The 23,478-nt window shown below is 44.2% G+C and overlaps 1 protein-coding gene across 1 annotated transcript in view; it reads left to right on the top strand.

Annotated features, from left to right (window-relative positions):
• FOCAD (focadhesin) overlaps positions 1-23,478 on the top strand; it is a 1,219,893-nt gene that overhangs the window by 735,067 nt on the left and 461,348 nt on the right. The window contains exon 23 of the mRNA XM_086961452.1: positions 2,049-2,170. Coding sequence (XP_086817578.1) covers positions 2,049-2,170 — 122 coding nt within the window. The remainder of the gene's footprint in view (positions 1-2,048; positions 2,171-23,478) is intronic.

The following is a 23,478-nucleotide window of genomic DNA, read 5'->3' as shown; positions in this document are numbered from 1 at the left end:
TGCAATGTAGAGTGGCATAGAGTGCAGTGGCGTACAGTACATTGGGGTAAAATATAGGTTCAGGTTGGGAAAGAAAAGAAGCAACATGGAAGGGGGATGTGTGGGAGGGAATGGAAGCTACATGTGTGCTACAGAGAGTGGGAGCCGGACTCAAAACAAAAGCACTCACACAAGGAAAAAAGTAGACCCAAAAATGGAAGCAGTAGTTGACACAAGTACTTGGCCCATGCTCCAGGGAAGGGCGGAACACAAGTAGAGGACATGACGACTGCATGCTGTGACAAACTGGGATGCAGGAAATAAGAGCAACACTGAAGCTAAAAGATGGTAAGCTATAGTCTGGCTGTAAACCACCTGTATGTAAACATGTCTCACAGAGACACCACTTTGTATAGCGCTAGCTAGACCTGAAAGTATCAGAGCGCTTTATATGTTATGTGTGTAAGTTTACAAGAAGTACATGTGAGGATTTGTACGGGTCACAGTCAGAGAGTCATGAAAAGTATATGACAATACAGCATTAAGATAATGGCGTCAGTTGCTTGCGCTGTCTAAGCGAAACCTAAAAATATGAGAAGGGTACGCACTTTTATTTACCACCATGACTGCTGGGAGCATCTTTTAGCTTTAGTGATTTCACAAATGCTTAATTACCCTAGTTGAAAATGGTGTGTAATTCTCCTTACATAAAACATTGATTGATCACCAATGCACTTTGGCAGTAATTGTGATATTTTCATTGGGAGTCTCACTTTTGTACTGTGTGTTGCCACTCAGTTGCTTGTAATGTGTTAACAAAGAACATTATGAATAATATAAATCAAATACTTTAAGTCGGATATAATACACACATGATGCATACTACCAAAGTAGGGCAGATTTAGACTCATTTAGTTGAAGGTGAGGAGACCCTGTATTAATGCAGACAAACTTATCGAGAATGTAGACTTCCACTCGCACAAGCCGATGGAGAGCATAAGGTACGACAGGAACTGTAACAGAACATTTCTCAATTTCCTTTTGTGAATGGTCCCAGCTACAGTAGATCATTTGAGAGTGGGAGCCTGGGGAAGACAATATGTTACTCCTACAATAATAATGCCTTATTCTGAAAGAAATACCACCTGTATTAAGTTACAACTCCTCCAACCTGGTGTTTTACTACAGCTGGCAGCCCAGGGAGAACATTGTTTTGTGCTTTTCAGCGTGATATTTTCTCCTACTTGTAGTAAATATTTATCCCGGATATAAACAAAAAGAGAAAGCCCACCGGACAGAAATATAAGTGTAAATTGAAGTGACAGGAACCATATAGCAAAATAGTATTTCTGCGTCATTAACTGTGCATTGAATGCTCATTACTTTTTTATACTTCAGGTAGTTCAGACATTATTACATACTATCTTTGTGCTAGTGTTATTTTATTGTAATTATTTGGCAATACATTTACCATTATGGTGATTTTGCCACCAACGCTAGTATAGAGAGTTTTCACCAGCCAGTCATGCTTTCCCCTTCTGGAAAAGGAGTTTTACCAATGGCAGCATTTTCCATTTATCACCTTGTCAACATTGAATGAGGGACGATGGTCAGAGTGCTCCTAGAATGAAGATCACAGTGTCTTATTTCATTTAGTTATAACCCAAATATAAGGGCCCGGACCTTATGGCATCAGGACTGCCATGAAATGTGTGACTGATCGACCCAGCAACAACAGACTCTAAGGAATTCCTGCCATAGTTATCTGCAATTTAAATAACTACATTGCATGCACTTGTTGAATGCCACGTTACCACAAGCAACGCAATTGTTTTTGCCTAAGCTAAGAAAAGCACATCCTGAAAAAAACAAGCCTATCTAATTTGACTTTATACTTATGCTGATTTCTGCATTACATAGTATTCCTGATGGTGTGGAGTTTGCTTTTACAGTATGAAATATTTGAATTTAGGAATCGAATGTCACATGCTTATTTTTATGGACTGTACAAATCATCGTTTATTGTACATGTGCTTTAAATATTTTATTTGCATTTTTTTCATTGGTAGCTGGAATGCTGCTTTGCTATGACTTGCCGATTCAAACCGACAAAGATGGCAGACCGATTAATCGATTTTTGGCCAGCAGGGGGCGAAGTTATCAGCAGATTTTGACGGCTCTTATCCACGAGGTTTGTATTTCTGTCAGTTGGAATTGTTACCTTCATTTTTGTATAAGATTGTTGGCTTTAACTTCCATTTTGTGCTGCTGTCTTTTGACATTCTACTGCCTGATGGCTCCTAAACAAATTAATTCACATGGATAATCAAATGCTGATTTGAAGTATTTTGCAGTTATTTGTGAATACTCTAGTAGATGAAAGCAGTAAATCCAAAACAAAAAAAGCCAAGAAAGTTCTGTTTCCGTTGAGGATAATAGTGACCAGACCCCTCCCCCCCCCCCCGTACCCCCTGTCCAAAAGATAACCCCTGCTCACCTCCTTGGTAGGTTGGCACGAGTATTCAGGATTATCACAGAGGCAAAGTGTAAAGCATTTGTACAAATACACACAGTAACACAGTGAAAACACTACAAAAGACACCACACCAGTTTAGAAAAATAACCATTATTTATCTGAATCAAACAAGACCAAAACGACAAAAATCCAACATACGCAAGCAAAGATATCACTTTTAAAAGGTTTAAAATAGTTCAGTCCATAGGAAACTTTGAATGCGTTACTTTTATCACTAAATTCCTGGAATGCATCAAAATCAAAAATGAAAACACGTGCAGGGGATACGAGGCACCGGAATAGCTAAGCAATGAGTCGATTCCTTACTCCCGTGGGAGGTGATGTGTCAGTTCCTTACTGCCATGGGAGGTGATTCGTCGAGTCCTTAATGCAGCGCTGGGGACATGATGTGTCGGGTCCTTACTGTCAGGGGAGGTGATGTGTCAATTCCCTACTGCGAGGAGAGATGTTACTTCAATCTCCGGACATGCGGTCTCAGTATCTTACGGCTGGACCACGTCAATGAAAAACGTGGCGCACAGGTGCGATGCGTTGAAAATCTGGATGCGCTTGGTCAGTGCGGCGGAGAAACAGGCGCTGCGTTGATTTTCCAGCTGCGTGGCAGGTGATGCGTCAATTTCTTCAGCCGCACAGCGGTGCCTGTGTCAGAGTCGGAGCTGGTGCCTTGGACGTCGGAGGCATGGTGCTTAGGACTTGGGCTGCAGCGATCTTTATGCCATACAGTTGACGCTGCATCTTCGGCCGCACCGCAGCTATGCGTTGGTTTTTCAGCTTCTCGGCGCTGCACCATCAGGAAAAACAGGCACTAAAGGATGATGCTTGGATTTTCTTCCGTCCTTTGCAGCAAAGCAACTTCCAAGGGCCAAGAAGTGGATTTGGCACCACTTAGGAGGTCAGAAATCCCAGCTGAGGAGTTCAGGGGCTGCAGGTGAGGTATTTGATGGCCCTGTGATTTCTTAACAGGAGGCAAGCACACACAAGCCCTTGGAGAACCTTGTCAAGCAGGATGTAGAAAGCAAAGTCCAGTCCTTTCACTGCTGAAGACAGAAGCAGCAGGCCAACACTGCAAAGCACACAGCAAAGTTGTAGTCCCTCCTGACAGCTTCTCCAGCTCTTCTTCTTGGCAGAATGTCCTCTTAGTCCAGAAGTATTCACAGCTCCAGTACTTACACTATTTTCTGCCTTTGAAGTAGGCAAACTTCAAAGGAAAGTCTCTGTAGTGCACAGGACCCTGCCTTTTCCTGACCTGGCTCCAGACATACTAGAGGGGAGTGGAGACAGATTTGTGTGAGGACAGGCACAGCCCTGTTCAGGTGTCAGTGATATCTCCTCCCATCACCCTAGCTTAGGAGGGCCCATCAGCCTGATGATGGCTTAACAGGATATGCAAGGCACACCTCAGCTCCCTTTGTGTGACTGTGTAGAGTGAATGCACAAATAGCCCAACTGTCACCCCCACCCCCACCCACCCCACAACCCCAGACGTGGATTCCATTGTCAGGCAGAGGTACAGAATGGTAAAGGAAGAAAATGCCCACTTTCTAAAAGTGGCATTTTGAAACACGTAATTTAAAAACCAACTTCGCTAATAGATGTATTTTTAAATTGAAAGTTTAGGGACCCCAAACGTCAAATCTCTATCTCTTCCCAATTGGAAGTTACACTTGTAAGATGTCACAAGGCTTCTCCAATTCTATAACCTGTGGGAGAGATAGTCATTAAAATTGTGAAAAACAAAATTAGCATTATTTCACTATCAGGACATGTAAAACACACAGCACATGTCCTACCTTTTAAATACACTGCACCCTGCGCATGGGGCTTACTTGGGCCTGCCTTAGAGGTGCCTTACATGTAGTAAAAGGGAAGGTTTGGGCCTGGCAAGTAAGCGCACTTGCCAGGTCAACATGGCAGTTTAAAACTGCGCTCACAGACTGTGACATGGTTGCAGGGCTACTCGTGTGGGTGTCACAATCAGTGCTGCAGGCCCACTAGTAGCATTTGAATTACAGGCCCTGGGCAAACATAGTGCACTTTACTAGGTACTTACCAGTAAATCAAATATGCCAGTCATGGATAAACAATCACAATTTACTCAGGTCGCACTTGTACTTTCACTGATCAGCAGTGGTAAAGTGCCCAGAGTTCTAAAACCAGCAACAATGAAATGCAGCACACAGTCAAAAACAGGAGGTCAGAAGCAAAAAGACAGGCAATCCCCACTGGGGAGTTATAGTTTGGACCATGTTTCCTAAGGAAAAGCATTTTTTAGGTTGCTTTAGCACCATGTGATAAATTGCCACAAACCTTTCGACAAAATAAGACTCATTCACCTGAGCTCCTTCCAGGAAAGTTTCAGGGTGACCTGTCAAGGAGAGGCAGAGAAACATTGGGGGACCCAAAACACATTTTCCCTATTTAGTTTTCTAAAGAAAAGTTAGGCACAGATAGAGGCAACAGAACAGAGTTACACATAATTTGCCAGAAAACGTGCTTTTGGTGATTTGGTGTAGTTCGGTTCAGTAGTTCTAAAGAAATGTAGGTAAAAAAAATATAGGTATTTCACGTTGCGGAGGATCTGTGGAGTCCACAGATCTAGAGATGAGATCAAATCAGATTGGCTGCTACAACATCAACAAAGATGTGATGGCAGCGCTTTTAGGACTTTGGAATTCAGTCCCTTGTCCTGAAAAAACGTTTTAAAAAACATAAAAGGAGCCGGGTATGGATTCCCTGCCATCTAGGCCTAGTGTTCTTCCCTCAGCCCCACCAGACCCCTATTGAGGCCAAAACAGATTTTTTTTGTGGAGGATTTGCATCCACTGTAAAAGTTAAAAAACAAAAAAATGTGGGGTGGGGCCAGGGCCTGAGAAGGAGTGACATATTTAGAAAAGGGAAGGAGGCGTGCAGCCCCCTCCCCAGGCCATTTCCAGGCTCCGGGGACACCATTCCCTGTGGCCAGTTCATTAAAGGGGAGGGAGCATGTGGGCCGCTCCCCTGGTGATTTTCAGGCCACAGAAATCCCATCCCCTAGGGTAGAGTTAAAACTTATGGGTAGGGGTAATGCTGCCTCCCTACCTGAGCCTCACTGAGGCCTCAGGACCCCAACCCATGAGGACATGCATGAAATTCAGGGGAGGGGGGTCTGCTGCTCCCTCCCCCAGCTAGGTTGTGGCCCCAGGGCCGTCTCCATCACAGTCCCCCAGAGAACCTATCCCTTGATACACTGCCTTTACCTGCCTGCAATAGCGCGGGCAGGGAAGTCTCCTATGCTCCCACCTGACTGAAGCGGAAAGGCTCCTGCCGGGTGGGAGCACAAATGTTTCTCCAGTCCTTCGCTCTCGCGGGTAGGTAAACATCAAATTGCTCCCTTCTGGTTGGAGCAGAAAGAAAAGCTACTCCCGCTGGGTGGGATCAATCCCGGGCCTTGGACCTTCCCCTATAGCCACCACCATATAAAATACTGTGGGGGCCCCTGGTGGTCACCAGAACATCCCAGTTTACATTTTTTTTTTTAAACATGTTGCTAGTTCCGGAGAGGCCCATAGGGCCACTTGCAGGGGACTCTGGAGCTTTCCCCACGTTTTCCAACAACATTTAAAGATGAGGTGTCCCTGGTGGGCACCCAAAAAGGACAAAAAAGGATAAAAGAATAATGGGCACCACATACTGCCCTGTGAGGGCTTGTTCTTTAGATATTTTGGATCCTTGTGGTGCCGGGAGCAGGGGAACTACCAAGCATTCTTTTAATGTTGTGAGGGGTTGCTGGGAGTGTAGCAGCCCCCCAGCAACATAAAAAAAAAGAAAAACCAGTACGTATCCTGGTTCATTGTATCCATGACACCAGGAGAGCTTACCATATATTTTTAAAGCACTCAGATTTGGAGCTCTATGTTCTTCAGATGGAGTGTAGCCCGCCCCTTGTGATTGTTTTTATGGCTGCATTCTGTATCCTGAAAATGTTAAAAGACAGACTCAAAGACAAGTTGATTTTTTTAAGTTATACTAAATTAGAAAAATGTTCTGACGGTCACTTTTATTAAACATTGCAGTTTATGAATTACTGAAGTATACATTTGATTATAATTAATGGGGATTTTTTTGACAAAGACAATAGATCTGCTTTAAATATGTTGATATGCCTATCTCTGGATAATGCCACTATGCCCCCTTTTTTATATTTTGTTGTTCTGACCCTTTGACAAAGTCAGTAAGTCTGCCTTACTTAAAATAACACCCTTTATATTGTAATATTACATAAGCAGCCTGTGAGAGTTGGGTAAAAGGCTGTGCAGGATGGGTGTTGGGCGCCAGTAATGGGTTGTCGCCGACGCCGGCTCGACTCGGATGGTCGGGACCTTTTCGGAGGTCACCGATGCCGGCTCAACTCGAGGAGTCAAGGACTTCGGAGGTCGCCGGCTCGACTCTAGGAGTCGAGGCCTTATCGGAGGTCACTGACGCCGGCTCGACTCGAAGGGTCGAGGCCTCTTCAGAGGTCGCCGGCTCTACTCGAGGAGTCGAGACCTTTTCGGAGGTCGCCAACGCCGGCTCGACTCGAGAAGTCGAGGCCTTTTCGGAGGTCGCCGGCTCGACTAGGGCAGTCAAGGCCTTTCCGGTGGTCGCCGACGCTTGCTCCACTCCGCCAGTTGGAGCCTCTTCAGAGGTCTCCGACCCCGGTTCGACGTCGCTTCGATGCCGATCGATGCCAGTACCGTCTCCAGCTATAGTGGTGGAGGATGTGGTCCCAGTTGGTTCACCACCCCCTGGGTCTTTTTCACTGCTCTCCAGAGCAGGCGCCAGTGGAGCACTGGCCTACTCATCCTCCTGCTTCCCTAGCACGGTCTCCGGTTACTTGCTTCTTGCAGGACAAAGGGGTCCGGTTTGTCCCTTCCTGTCCTGTGCATATTCCTAGTTCTCAAGGAGTGGCTCTTGTCTATGCCTTTCTGCCTCTGGATCTGTGCTCCACCCCTGATGTTTTTCTGGGTGTGAGTTCTTACTCCCATTATGGAACAGGTGCTTCTTCAAGTGGCATTACTGTGTGTGTATTCTTCTCTACACTCTCCATTTTGGTGGACGGTATCGGTTTTTGGTGGTGTAGGCTGTTGGTGCCAGGCTTCTATCTGTGCCTTCTTTCCATACTTTATGGGCAGTCTTGTGGTCTATGTTTCCACTGTCTCACTGGAGACCAGGATTCTTCCTCCTCGGGGATCTGTTATTTTGATTTTTTTCTGCATTCTTAACTGTTATGCAGCACACTGGTGCCGTGGTGCCGCTTGCATTACTCCCCTATTTAGGATTTAGTCGCTCCACGTACTTGTGTCAACATTCTGTCTCTTATGTGTATCTCGTGGATTCTACAGGCCACTGGGGTGCTCGCATACTAAGTCTTTTTTGCCTTAGTGTTAGACTTTCTTGCTTACTTTTCCTTCAGGATGGTGTCCTCTATCTGTTCATTGCCTTGCAGGTTATCCACTCACAGTGGTGCCTTTTAATTTGTTTGGCTGCATGCCTACCTCCTGAGCTTTTGCTCAAATGGTGGCTCCTCTGTCTCTGTTGGCACCAGGCTCTTGGCTCGGCCCTGCCACTGTTATCACATGTCCTAGGCAGTACACTTTAAGATGTTTTTTCTTCCACCCACTGTCCTCATGCTGTGGCTCCGGTCCTTGGGTGGACAGTCTTCCGACTGTCCCCTGCTTCTTGTGGCTTCCACTGTGGTGTGTGTTCAGGCGGTATGCTCTACCGTTGTCATGTCGTTTTGACCCTTGGTTCTTCATTCCTCTTGGGTTATAGGAACTAATGCCTAGATCCTCCTTTGAAGGTCTCGCTACCTTGTTTCTTACATCGGCACAGAACTTTCTAGTTCTGTTTTCCTTTCGTCTGTGTCTGGGCGAGAGAGGTCTCACACCGTCCCTCGTCGGGTTTGGTGTCTTTACCATCCCTTGTTCATGCTCCTTAAGGTGCGTCATGTGTCTGATGCCCGTTGTTCTGGCATTGCGGTTTCCACCGTTTTTTCGTCAGCCTCTTGACGAATATGTTCTCCTGGAACTTGGTGGTTGTTTCGCAGCCCCTCCTCCTATGGGGTATGGCTTTGGTATCTATTCTAAGTTAAGGAATCTGTGGCCAGATGTTTCTATCAGATGGAAGAGTTACTTACCTTCAGTAACTAAATTTCTGGTAGAGACACAGTCTATCCGCAGATTCCTTAACAAACCGCCCCTCCTCCCCACTCTGCGAAGACCTTTTCATATGTTGTCTTTCCACCTTGTCTCCCTCTTTCTGGTGGCTTTGGTCTTCCGGAGGTGTGCTTTCGCTCCTCACTAAGGGGTAGGCTGTGTTGTTCTAGGTGGGACCCTTCGGACTCCCCTCCGTCCTAGTGTTTGGTTGATGGCGTGCTCCCGCACCTTCCTTTGGCAGCTTTCGAGCCCTTTAGCTCTCCACTCCGTCCACATTTTAACGTGGTTCAGGTCTATACTTTTTACTACCTTCTCTTGTTTTCCTCCTGTGCTACTTAAGCGTGAAGTTATTCTGTTTTTAATTCCCTCTCACCGCCCACACCTATGCCTCCTCCTTTCTCTGTCATTCGGTTGGGTTGGGTTCTCTTGGTGATACAGTTCTTCAATCTCTGGAGTGTGTGTGTGGTGAACTTTCTAGTGGTCATTCACTTCTAGTCCTTTGTCTTGCAACATGTTGCTTCAATATTGTGGTTCTTTTAATTTACCTTCTGTGGTGACAAGCTGTGCCTCGCTTGTCATATCTTTTGTGCCGCTGTTGTTGCCCCCTCGAGGGGGGGGGCACTGCTTGGCAATTTGTTGGGCCCTTGCTCGCAGCAAGTACTCTGTGGGCTCCCTTCAGCCCCTCCGAGTACTGGGTGCTTTTTCAATGATTTTATTCTTATTTAACATATACTGTTCCTGTCCTATCACCTTTTTTTGCACGGCTCCGCGTTGTGGCGCAGAAAAGTTTCCTGTAGAAAACTGACCTCAGCGTGCCGGGATGGTCTTACATGGCTCCATTGACGTCACATCCCTAAACGACGTCAGGACAGAGCTGGGTGATGCCGCCTTCCGCCGAGCAGAGGTATTGCTGGGGAAAAGGATTTTCCGGATCCAGTCTGACGCCTGGGGGGATATTGTTAGTTAAGGAATCTGCAGCTAGACTGTGTCTCTGCCAGATATATTGTTACTGAAGGTATGTAACTCTTCCTTCTAGGTTATAAACACGCTATGCTTGAATATAGTGTATGTCACATGGAATTAGAATATAGTGTTGGTCATGTGGAATGTTTATGTTTAATCTCTTGAGTAGTTACTTGGAGCTTATTGGAATTGTGGGTTGTGCTCTTACTTGCTCCTCAACTCAATAAAGGAAATTACTTCAGTACCCTGATTCAATGTTCTGTTCTAACATAAAGGTTTCTCCACTGATCTGTATCTGATGCTTCGACATTGTCAGCCCCATTCCACCAGACCCCCAATTAAAATGAGATGTAGTCCAGGTTTCTCCTCTTTCCAGCTAGCACTTTGTCCCCCTAGTGGTTTTAAGACCACAAGTACACTTTAGGTTAGTGTTTTTTTTGCTTTTGGGAATAGGAAAAGACTTGGAGAGACTAGGTTCTGTTTCTTGAATCCCTAGTTTAAGTGAAATTAGAGTGCAGAGAAGATGTATCACAGCCATTGATACACATTGAATCCTAGTGTGAGAACTGACACGTTTATTAAAAACTAACAGGCACAGTTTGGTCGGACATTAGCGGAGTCTCAATGATCTGCTTCCATAGGATAACATTTGTTCACGATTCCAATCATAAACTGACCATGGAGCAGTAAAACAGAAGCACTTTAATATGTAGAAATCACATCTCAAGCACCTTCTGGCTGCCTCTGGAGTGTGCTCTGTTAACTGACTCACCTATTCCTCCTATAACTGAAGATTTTATATAGTTCAAATTTCTTTATTAAATTTTGTGTAACAAATACTCTCACCTATAACCATCAGCCAGTGAGGCTAAGAAACAGGGTGAGGAAGTAAAAACTGGCAGCCTTGAAGGTGGAGATGTAGACCGGTGGTAGAGATGGATAGAAGGAACGGTGCAAGGGTGAGGGAATGAGAATAGGATAAGATCAGGAGGTTATAAGTTCTTGGGAGACTAAGAAGTTTTTTCAATTGGACATCTGGGGCAGTACTATTGTGTCCATGTCAATGAGGTCTCTGGGCCTCAGTCCCAGTTAGTCTAAGCACTCACAGGTATATTGGGCAAAAACGCTCTCGAAGATCTTGGGCTACGAATTAGATGCAGGGGCCCCACAACTTGCCAAAGCAGAGCATTGCATATTTCATGGAGGCTGTGATCTTCTCCATAGCTATAGAATCCCATAGTTTTTGCAGGCAATCTGAATGCACTTGCATGGTGTCCTTCCTCCAGTTTCATAAGAGAACTTGTTGAGCCGCAAAAAGAACCAACGTGATCACTTTTCCCGTGTCTGAATAGAGTGGGTATGACAATTAGTTGGCTAGCCCCAACATGGTATAGCTGGGATAGAGGCGGATTTCAGTTGCAAAAATCTCATCATTGTCATTAAAAACCACCTTCCAATATCGCTGAGGTTTAGGGCGGCACCAGAAAAGGTCAGTAAGTGTGCCTAATTGACAGCCGTTTCAGTAGCTGGAGCCTGTGTTGCGCCAACCTGGCCAAAGTGTAGTATCAATAGTAGGCAACTTTCAGCATGTATTCTTTCCCGGCGGCAGTAATGAAAGATGTCCGGGCTCTTTGGAGGATGTCAGACCATTCCTTGGGCGTGAATGTATGTTCCAGTTTAGCGTCCCATTGTCTCTGAGCTGGGGATTTCCTGTTATCGGCAGGGGTGTTTAGAAAGCTGTATATATCAGAGAGTATGCGTTTGTCATCCTCTTAGGTGAACAGCCTTTTTAAAAAAAATTAAGCGGCCTTTCATAGGGGCGAGTCGATGGGTGAGATGCCAGTGCTTTTTGCTGCAATGCCAATACTCACTGTCAGAAAGGCGGTAATTGATTTGGAGTTGGGGAAATCCAGTGCACCCAAGTGATCGAAGTATACCCCTTCCAGGCGGAGTTTTTTGGGGAGCATGGGGATTTTCCAGATGTGAATCTCTGCTATGGATTGATTAATCAAACACCAGTGTTTTCCAGTAAATGACCTGTTCCATTCCACCATGTATCTTAGTTGGGCAGCTAAGTAATAGAAAGTGAGGTGAAGGATACCGAGGCCGCCATTGGCGACAGACAGGTACGCCTCTTTCTTGGCCATGCGATGTTTCTTGCCACTCAAGATATACGTCTCTATCATAAACTGAAGCTATGAATACTTTTTAAGTGGAATTTAGTTTTGACTGGCCATTCATTTTGTTGTGAAGGATTGTAGTGTCTACTCTGTCTAAGATTCAGTCCTGCTACCACCTCCCTGAGCAAGCCTGGACTCCTGACTCCAGTTAGATTTGGTGTGTCAGGAGTACTAAGGGAGTGAAATAATATTTCAAACCTAGGTCACCAGTGGTAAACTACATTACCTCTGCATTTCTTTCCTAGTTCCATTTCTTGTAGCTTTTAGGAGATCCCACCACTGAATTCTGTGCTTCGGACATTGCGCCTATTGACCAATATTTGGGTGTCTTTTTGTGAGTTTTCTGCTTTTACATTCATACAAATCACACATGAGTAAAACTATACGCATATACCTCACCGGACCTGTTGGCTTTGGCAGTGCTTGTTAGATTACATTGATGAGATAAATTATTAACAACAATGATATTGTTGGGATTCATTTAAATGGAAAATTATCTAAATTCTGAAAATATGAGACTGAATTAAACTTTAATACGGTCTCTGGCAGGGGGTAGTATTTGTTGCAGTGCCCCAATTACTCTCTATCTCCCCTTAACCCTGCTTTTCTCCGTTAGACACACGCACTCTTTTACTACCTGCATTCCACTGACATTTTCCATTTCCCCAATATCAACTCCGATCTCCTTCATTGCTTTCTTTGCTTTCTCTGCATGTACTTCCTTGCATCGCCTCCCCTTCACCCGTCTCTCTATCTCTCCCTCTTTCTCACACACACACACCACTTTCTGTCCACCCTTTCCTCAACTACAAATTCCTCACTGTCTGTATTTTAACAGCTGTATAAATTTCCTTCACGGAGTTTTGCATAAAATTGTGATTTCTACTGGCACATCGCTCTGTGCTAGAAGCCAGTGATGGGATGAGCATGTACTCTAAACACCTTTATGACCCAGTGACATTCACTGTCTGAAATTCACACTGCCTTCAGCCTCGGGTCCTCAATTGCGCCCCGTCATGAACCCTCACCCATAAACTAAACTCCCCCTGGCATCTATATGCAACTTAGTTCTCAGAATGTACTCTACTAGAAGAGTTGTATGTTCCATGAAATAATACTACAAAAACACAACTTTTGGAAATACCAACTACTCAATGCAAAACGAAGTAAAACGTGAAATTTCACCTAGGACTGCATTGCTGATATGAATTAACAGGATTTTTACAGTCATTCTTGATCAAAAGATCAGGTGTTTTTGCCAGTAAGGTAATGGACATGAACATAGGGCCTAAAAGGCACCCGTTTCACAGTCCGTTTTTAATTATTGCTGGGTCTGAGACCCAGCATGACCCACCCAACTTAAACCTGTGCGTAAAAAAGCAGACCTACCCTGCCATCCTCTATTTGTTTGGTCTACTTTAACTGACTCTTTGTGCAAACTCTAGAGATGCCATGGTCTTCTTTTATAGAAATGTCTGAATTTACCAGGGTGCTAGTGGATTTTGAGGGAGAGACCTACTTGGTGCTTTGAATATTTTTTAAATCTAAGATCACTTCCCCCAGGGTCTTGCTAGGCCTAAGAATGGGAAGAAGGGTTTCCCACATCACCTGGAGGCTTTTGACAGGTCCTTCTGGATAGGCCTAATGAAAGGGCTGGGGCTTGTCTTTGCTGCTTGCTATAATTTCAGCAGGAATCCCCGCTGCCCAAGTGTTGGGTGTGTTGATTGTGGATCCAGGCAGGGTGGTGGTGAACACACCATGGAATAACAGTCTCTCTATAACGAGCACTTAGGTCACCACACTTGTTTGTGTCCGCACAAGTAAAAACCAAATTAAGAGGCTTTTTTCACTTGTGGAATCCCAATACATGCTGGTGGTTAATGAGTTGTTAATGATCTAGGTTTTCTGAAAAATTGAATATCAAATGAAACATGTTAAGAAGTTGTAAAGATGAGGCGTAGGCAGGAAATACTGGTTGAAGATTTATTGCAGGAAAGAGAGCCGTCCAGCTTGAAGGGGAGAAGAGCAGCTGCAACTGCCACACAGGGAATCCTGGAGTGGAATACTCTGTACACGGAAACCCCACAGGTGACATCACAGGGTTCAGTAATGAAATAACAACAAGCAGTAGACACTGCAGATCACCACACACCTCCCCCCTTTTTCAAAGAAAAAACACAAGAAAAAAAAACAATCTTGAAAGCAGAATAACAAGGAAAAACAAATCAGAAATAGTCACGAAATCAGTTAACAATCCAGAAAGCAGAATAACAAGGAAAAACAAATTAGATGTAATCACGAAATCTGTTAGGTCTAACGGTTACTCTAGAGCTTTTCCTTAAACTATTCCCAACATTGACAATTTTAGGCAAAGGAGCAGTTGCACGGGAAGGATCTTTAGCAACACGAGAAGTGCTCCACCAATTGCCATTAGACAATTTGACAGCATTCTTGCGAACTTCCACAACCTGCTGAGAATCAAGAAATTTTGAGAAACCTTTTTTAACAGTGACAGGATTCTTAATTCTAACCCAATCACCTGTACGAATACTGTGAAAAGACTTTTTGCATAATTGTTCATTATTGGGCAGAGAACTTGAAGATTTTTTATTAGCACATTGCCAAACCTCTTCTAAATCACAGCCCCGGTGGAAACTTTTGGCCATCCAAAAAGGGAAAGCCTGGGAGCAAGCTTTCCTTCCTCTCATGAGTTCGAAGGGAGAAAAACCGGTGGTAACATGAGGGGAAATGCGATAAGACCATATAAGATCTTTTACAGCTTGAAAAATACAATTATTAGACCTGAAAGCAGATTGCACACATTCAACAATGACCCTATTGAATCTCTCGGTCTTGCCGTTGCTCTGGGGATGGTACAAGGGAGTTCTGGTGTGTTTAATACAGCAATTTTTCAAAAAAACACCCATTTCCTTGGAAATGAACTGTACTCCGTTGTCAGTGAGGATTTCTTCCGGACAATCCTCCCTCAAGAAAATTTTACTCAAGCAATCAATGACGCTTTTAGAGTTGGGAACATTGATAGGTTCAACTTCAACCCATCTAGAAAGGTGATCAACAAGGACCAGGAAATATTTGGAAGTATTGGGAAGGACATGAAATGGACCTAGAAAGTCCAGGCCAATTTTCTGCCAGGCTCTGATAGGAGGAGGAACAACAGAATCACTAACACCTTCTAAGACAAGGACCTTGTCACTAGTGTTGCAACGTGTACAAAGTTTAATGGCTTCCACAATCTGATTGTCCATTTTAGGCCACCAAAAATTCGATCTGACATTTCTCTTAGTAATAGTGGCTCCTAAATGTCCAGAATGGGCATCAGCAATTATTTTTTCCCTATAAACAGAAGGAGGGATGAATTTGTTACCTCTAACAATTTTACCATTTTCTAAAGAAAGTTCTGAATTAATTTTCCAATAGATCTGAAGTTCAGGGGAAAGAGATTTTTCTTTAGGCCACCCTTTTTGTATGAAAGAAGTTACATCTTTAAGTACAACATCATTTTCAACTGCTTTAATCCAATCACTTTCAGCAAAAGAAATAGAATCTTGAGAAATATTGGCCACAAAGCATTCTTCAACCTCAGTTTCCCAATCATTTTCGTCAGGATCTTGTATGGGCAACCTGGACAAACAATCTGCCCGTTTGTTTTTACCGCCTGGGATATAGATAACTTTGAAATTGAACTCCAATAATTTAGTGGAGAGTCTAGCCAATCGTGCAGTTGTACGTTTGATATTTCTGCCTGACAAAATATCGACGAGAGGTCGATGGTCGGTCTGAAGAACAAACGGTCTGCCCCATAAATAAGATTTGAATTTCTCAACACTCCAAGCGCAAGCTAGGAGCTCTTTTTCTATGACCGAATATTTTCTTTCAACAGGACGAAGGGTCCTGGAGGCAAACCCCACTGTAAATTCCTTTCCATAAGCCAATTGTGAAAGAACAGCTCCTAAGCCATATTCACAAGCATCAACAGTGACCACAGTTTCTCTATTGCCATTAAAAGGCTGAAGAGCAGGAGCTTTAGTAATGTGCTCTTTAATAAGCTGAAAGCCCTTTTCACACTCATCAGACCAGCTGAAGGTAGCACCCTTTTTTAGTAGAAGTCTAAAACATTCAGTAGTCTTGGCATAGTCTCTCATGAATTTTGAGTAAAACTCACAAAGACCAAGAAAGGACAAAGTTGTTCTTTGTTAGAGGGAGGAGGAGCTTCAATAATGCTTTTGACTAAACCTGGTCTGGGCTTAATGCCACTCTCAGAAATGGTATGACCAAGATATTCTACCTCTCTGGTCTTGAATACACACTTACTCTTCTGTAAGGTTACACCTCTTTGTTCTAGAATGTTAAAAACTTGGTCAATGGCTTTCTCATGTTCAGTCTCAGTTTGAGTAAAAATGAGAATGTCGTCTTGGAAAACGACTACATTAGAGAGTTCCTCAAACATTTCAGACATGATTCGCTGAAAGACAGCAGCGGCAGAGGCAAGGCCAAAAGGGAGGCGACGAAATTGGAATACACCATCAGGCGTTACAAAAGCAGTGAGATGTCGTGAAAGAGGATGCAATTCAATCTGGTGATAAGCTGCCTTGAGATAAAGTTTGGAAAACCAAGTAGATGAGCCCACCTTAGCTATTAAATCTTCAATACGGGGAAGGGGAAAACCATCGACCCAGATGGCTTCATTAAGACTGCGCAAATCCACACACATCCTAAGGTCACCGGACCTTTTCCTGGCAAGTACAATGGGAGAAAGCCATAATGTGGATTCTACTTTCTCAATGATTTCTTGTTCACATAGTGACTTTAGATGTTTAGACAAATCATCTCTAATGCTAAGTGGGACATTTCTGAGTTTGTGTTTGATTGGCGTAATGTTATCTTTGACCTTAATAAAATGCTGAAAATTGGTGATTTTACCAAGGCGATCTTCAAAAAGTTTCTCATATTTGCTTTCCCACCATTTACCATCCAAAATGTTGCATACAGGAACAGAAAATGAAGGTATGGAACAAGGAGGATTACACACTTCAATAAATACAGGATTAGGTAAGCCAGGTTTGATAGTAATACCAAATTCAGCCTGATGTAGAAGACCAAGGACATTAATGCCTCGCTTGGCAACATAAACCTTCCCTTTAATAGATTTGCCAAAAATAGAGATTTCAGCCCAGAAGTAACCTAAAAGATTAATTCTGCTTCCTTCAAAAGCCACAGTTAGAACATCAGGAGGAAGTAAACACTTGTCTTGCCAAAAATGAGAGTATTTGTCATGAGAAACGATAGTGATACGAGCCCCGGTATCTACAAGTAATTGAACATGATGTTTTTCAATGATAGTGTCGACTTCGGGATCAGGAACGTGAAATGTATGGCTGAGGTTGTCACTATCTTTCACAACAACTACATACTCCTGAGTAGTTACATCACATTCTGAATATTCAGTTGAATGCACTGGAGAATTTAAATCAGAGGAAGCATCATTCTCATTCATGACACATCGCACACTGCCTCTTCTACCTCTCATACAAACTCTTGAGAAATGACCATTTTTGCCACATTGGCTGCATTGTTGGTTGACAGCAGGACAATTTTTGAAGTTAGAAACATGGTAAGAGGAACCACATCTGAAACAAAAAGTACTTTGACTAAATTGTCTATTAGGCATAAAAGGTCTTCTGGTACTGGTAGTTCCCATTCTTCTAAAATAACCACGTGTGTCACGAGGAATAAAGTTAGGTGTCTTGGTAGAGACAGGTGCTTTGGTGGAGACTGCACTTGAAATAGAGGTATTGGAGAGAGAAACTTCTAATTGTTTAGAATCCTCCAAGGATGTCTCTATACTTTTAGCTATGTCAATAGCCTTATCCAGAGAAGGACCTTTGCAAGATAATAATTTCCCTTGAATTTGTTTGCAAGAACAACGAGCAACTAGTTGATCCCTAATAAGTTGAGAGGTGAAATTGTCAAATTCACATTTGGAAGCAAGTATTTTCAAAGCAGTAACAAAGGTGTCAATGCTTTCCTCAGGTTTTTGAGCCCTGTTGAAAAATTTGTAACGATGTACAACCATGTTTTTAGTTTTAACAAAATACTTGTCTAATTTGGCTATAGCTATGTCGAATTCATCTGGAGCTTCACCGGGAGGCGGAACATAAGGAGGTAAATGGTCAAAAACATTCTGGCCTTCCACACCAAGATGATAAAACATAAGACTTTTTTTTCTTTCTGCACGATATCTAAGACCATCAATTGCACCTAAATAAGCCATGAAAGATCTCAACCAGAGCTTCCATTCAAGAGGAGGATCGCCAGGAGTCTGAAGAAATGGAGCTGGAGGAGAGACGCTTTGCATTGTGGAATCTTCTATTTTCTTTTTTTTTAATTGAAATGAAAAAAAAAAAATGTGTAGATGTTCTTTTGATGTGTACAGAAGCTGTGCACACCAGCGTGTAAACGTCACTTTAGTAAGTAAAGGCTGTTGGGGCTGCGAGTGATCCGATTGGCATTGAAAGCCTTTCTACCCTCCATCAAGGGAAGAATAGTGCAAGTGTTCATGGATAACATCCCCGCCATGTGGTAATGCAACAAGCAGGGTGGGGTGGGGTTGTGGACCCTTTTTCAAGGCTGCCTGTGTCTTTCAACATGGCTGAAACAGCAGGGCATATCCCTGGTGGTTCAACATCTGGCCAGTTCTCTAAACTTCAGATCGAACTAACTCAGCCGAAGGTGCCTAGCAGATCACGAATGGCATCTCCATCTGGAGGTGGTGCAAGGTCTCTTTCAGCAGTGGAGAGAGCCTTGGTTAGATCTGCGCGCCATCACTGAGAACATGCAGTGTGAGCAGTTCTGTGTGCTGGAGTTTCTAAGGCTGCTTTCAGAGACGCTTTTCATCTTGAGTGGAGCTCAGGCCTCCTCTAAGCCTTTCTGCTCATACCTCTCCTGCCCAGAATTCTCAACAAAATCAGAAACGACCAGGCCCAAGTCATCCTTGTGGCTCTGGACTGAGCATGGAGAATCTGGTATCCTGAGCTTGGTGAGCATGGCCATCGGTTCTCTGATCAGGTTGCCCCGTCGGGTGGATCTTCTATCCCAGCATTACAGGAGGGTTCTCCACCCGAATCTGTCAACTCTCTGCCTTCTTGAGTGGAGATTGAACGGCGACAGTTGACAGCTTTCTATCTTCAGCCCAAACTCTATAATGTTATCTTGGCAGCCAAGCATCCCTCTACCAAGATGGTTTATGCCTGCCGTTGGACTAAATTTGTGGCTTGGTGTTCAGAAAGACACATTGATCCCCTTTCTCCCTCCTTTCTCAGGTGCTCCTGTTTGTTCTTTCACTTGTCCAGCTGTGCTCAGCTCTGGGCACTGTTAAGGGATACCTGTCTGCAATTTCAGCTTTTCTTCGGCTGCACGACCAATCTTCCCTTTTCCAGTCCCCTATTATACATAGGTTTTTGAAAGGTTTGCAACATATGTTCCCTCCCACTCACTTTGTTATGCTCCAGTGGGATCTCAATCTTGTCCTCACCTTCCTTATGTGCACTCCCTTTGAGCCTCTGTACAGTTGTCCACTCAGGTTCCTTACTATCTAGACAGCCTTTCTCGTGGTGATATCATCTGCCCGAAGGGTCAGTGGTCTTCAGACCTTGTCATCCAAGCCTCTGTATCTTAACATCTACCCAGACAAACTGGTGCTTCGTACAAGAGCTTACTTTCTTCCGAAAGTGATCACTCAATTTGAAGTAGGCCAAACCATCACTCTGCCTACTTTTTACTTTCCTCCTCATCCTTCTAAGGAAGAAGAGCGACATCACCAACTGGACCCAAAAAGTGCATTGTCATTCTACTTTGACTGCACAAAAGAGTTCTGGGTGGATGTCCAACTCTTCACGGGTATGACGGAGCGAAGAAGGGACGGGCTGTGTAGAGTTGGACCCAGTGACTCGTGCTCTACATCAAATCTGCTATGCAATGGCCAAAAAGCAACCCCCTGAGGGTTTACGTGCTCATTCCACCAAAGCTAAAGCTGCAACCACTGCTTTAGGTTGTGTAGTTCCAGTCCTTGATATCTGCCTGGCAGCAACGTGGGCCTCATTGCACACGTTCACCAAACATTACTGTCTGAACAGTGAGGCCCATACAGATGGCCATTTTGCCCGTTCAGTCCTGCAGAATTTCCTCGTGTGAAATTGGTTTGCAGACCCACCTCCAGGGAGGTATTGCTTGGGTATCTATTCTAAGATAATGAATCTGCAGCTAGAAGTCCCTACCAGATGAGCAAGTTACTTACCTTCTGTAATGCCTTATCTGGTTGAGACTATCTATTTTTTACAGAGTTTTATATAGCGCGAACTTGACCCGAATCGGGTATCAGAGCGCTTTACATAGCACCAGTTGTATTACATGAGGACACATTCATTTTTGTTAGGCAAGGGGAGATTAAGTGATTTGCCCAGAATCATAAGAGTCATTGCCCAGACTCGAACCCAATTCCCCAGATTCAAGGTCGACTGCCCTAGCCGTTAGGCCAACTCCACTCCCCCAATAGCCGCAAATTCCTTACTGATCGACCCATCCTCACCGCTGTGCAATCAAATTTCTATGAACAGGGCTTTCCCTTTTCAGGGCCCAAGTTTTCCATACGAATGGTCAGTGTACTCTGTGGCTCCGTGCTTCTGGCATGGAAAGTCGCGAAAAATAAATGACGTCAGCTCGCTTGGGTGATGCCTATATAGCCATTGGGGTTGTCATTTCCGACGGAGGACAATGCCAACAACGCCATGCTTAACTGAACGAGGCCACCTACCGACGCGCAGGGGTACAGCTCATGAAAGATTCTGGATATCTGGGGATAATTCTAAGGTAAGGAATCTGCAGCTAGTTACAGTCTCTACCATATAAGGCATTACAGAAGGTAAGTATCTTGTTCTTCGGAGTTCAATTTGAAGCTAAATGGGCTGTGTAGATCAGCGTTGAACCTGGCACTGCCTTCTCCCAAGCCCACATTCGACCGATATATATCCATGAAAAGCGAAAATTTACCCCTGAGGAGGATTTGCCCTTTGAGCCACATACTCCTCTTGGACCCAGAAGGTTTTGTGTCAGTACCACTTCTTCCTCCTGCCCATAGGCATTCCCCCTGACCACTGCCTCACTCTCGACAATATCATCATGAATCTCCTCACAAGGATTCTCATCTCGTTATTACTTACAACCACTATGACCCGTACTTTTAGCCCCTAGCACCCAGCGAAGAGAATGACCTGTGGGATGACTACAGTGTGGATCTCACTGACAAACCTGCCTCAGTGGGATCTCAACCTGGTACTCACCTTTCTGATGTGCGCTCATTTTGAGCCACTGCACAACTATCCTCTCAGGCTCCTTACCATCAAGATGGCCTCAGTAGTGGCAATAGGTTTTGCCCGGAGCGTCAGTGACCTCCATGCTTTGTCATCTAAGCCTCCGTACCTAAACATCTTCCCAGATGGTTCTTCGCACTAGAGCTTTCTTCCTGGCAAAAGTTGTCACCCCTTATCATGTTGGCCAGTCTATCACTTTGCCTACATTTTATGCTCCAACGCATCCCTCTAAGAAAGAGGGGCGGCTCTACCGCCTGGACCCAAAAAGATCATTGTCATTCTACCTTGAGCACACAAAAGAGTTCTGGGTGGACAACTAACTCTTCATGGGTGACGAAGGGGAAGGTTGTGCAGAAACAGTCCATCTCCAGATGGATCGTGCTCTGTATTAAAATCTGCTATGCACCAACCAAGAAGAAACCCCTTGCAGGTTCGCATGCTCATTTCACCAGAGCTAAGGCTGCGACCACTGCGTTAGCATGCAGAGTTCTGGTTCTGGAAATCTGCCAGGCAGCAACGTAGGCTTCTATGCACACGTTCACCAAGCACTACTGGCTGGATAGTCAGGTCCGCTGAGAAGGGCACTTTGCTTCTTAGGTCCTGCATGACTTTAGGGTGAAACAGTTTCAAAGACCCACCTCCGGGGAGGTATTGCTTGGGTATCTATTCTAAGGTAAGGAATCTGTGGCTAGAAGTCTCTATCAGATGAATAAGTTACTTACCTTCGGTAACGCCTTATCTGTTGGAGACTCTATCTAGCTGCAAATTCCTTACCGACCCACCCATCCTCCCCACTCTGTGAAGGGATTTCTAGGGACAGGGTATTTCTGTTTCAGGGCCCTATTTTTCCACAACAGTGGTCAGTGTACTTCGTGGCTCTGCACTTCTGGCATGGAAAGTTCCAAAAAGTAACTGACAATAACGAGCTTGGGTGGCCCCTATATAGACACCGCAAACATCACTTCTGGTGCAGGTGACGCCAACAAAGCCACGCAGAGCTGAACGATGACGCCTATCGGTGCTTAGGGGTACCACTCATTAAAAATTTCCGGATCCAGTCTGGCACCGTGGGATCATTCTAAGGTAAGGAATCGGCAGCTAGATAGAATCTCTACCAGATAATGCATTACCTAAGGTAAGTAACTTGTACTTCAGCGCCCTCATTCCAGCTCATCCCCCATACTTGTGTGTCCCCCCTGATCTATTCTGCCAGCAACTCAATGTCAGGGTGAATAAGGGGAGGACAGAGGGCAACCCTGATGGGTCCCCCGTGCTAATGAGATTGGTTGTGACAGTGTGCCATTTGCATGTACCCTCGCCCAAGGGGAACAGTAGAATACCTTTACATAATCTCGGAAATAGGGTCCAAAGCCCATTTTTTCCACAACCTAGTCGAGAAATGACCACTAGACCAAATTGAAGGCCTTTTCAAAGTCCAGCAGTGCTAATGCTGTTCGTTCTCTCAGCTTGTCGAAATGTGCCATCGCGACCTGCAGACAGCAGATACAATGTTGAGTTCCCCGTCAGGGTATGAATTGTTTTTAGTCCTCGTTGATTAGGGAACTTATCACCTTGACGAACCTGTTGGCCACGGCTAAGGCCACTATTTTTTTTTCTCCATTATTTAGGCAACTTGGTCTATAGGAGACAGCGCCTGTTGGTGATTTGTTTGGCTATGGGATGACAGTGAAAGTGGCCCTGCACAGGTCTCTGCAACAGCTTTCCGAAATTCCAAGGGAAAACAGTTTGGTTCCGATGTCTTTCCTGTAGGCATTCCCTGCATCGCCTCTATTGGTTCTTCCTCAGACTAAGGGCAGTCCAACTTCGCTCTGTCAGAGGCATACAGTTTTGAGAATATTAGATCCTGCGCTGTCGGTGCTGTAGTTCCAGATTCCTGGGTGGTCAGGACCTATAGAGTGTTTCATGTTTGAAAAGCTTTATTTAAACGAAATAAATTACAAAAGAGAGCCATACAGATTATCTTAAAAGAAGTAACAACAGATATGAAAGCCAAAATTAGGCAGAGTTGAAAGCTGCTTACAATTTTACATATTTAGAAGGAGGGAGGGAGGGAGGGGATAAAGAGTATAATATAATTCAGGAACTGAAGATCGAGTAATATTACATATTAGTGATAAATGAAGAAGAGATTAACTTATCAAAAAGTAGTATAATAATAAAAGAATAATCTAGAGTAAAAAGGTAGAGAAACAACAATTTACGGATGTTTAACATTTTCAGGACTTTTAGAAGAAACAATT

Source organism: Lissotriton vulgaris, chromosome 3_1 (assembly GCF_964263255.1).
Source record: "Lissotriton vulgaris chromosome 3_1, aLisVul1.2, whole genome shotgun sequence".
Classification (NCBI taxonomy): Eukaryota; Metazoa; Chordata; class Amphibia; order Caudata; family Salamandridae; genus Lissotriton; species Lissotriton vulgaris.
This window is presented reverse-complemented; position numbering and strand designations above follow the sequence as displayed.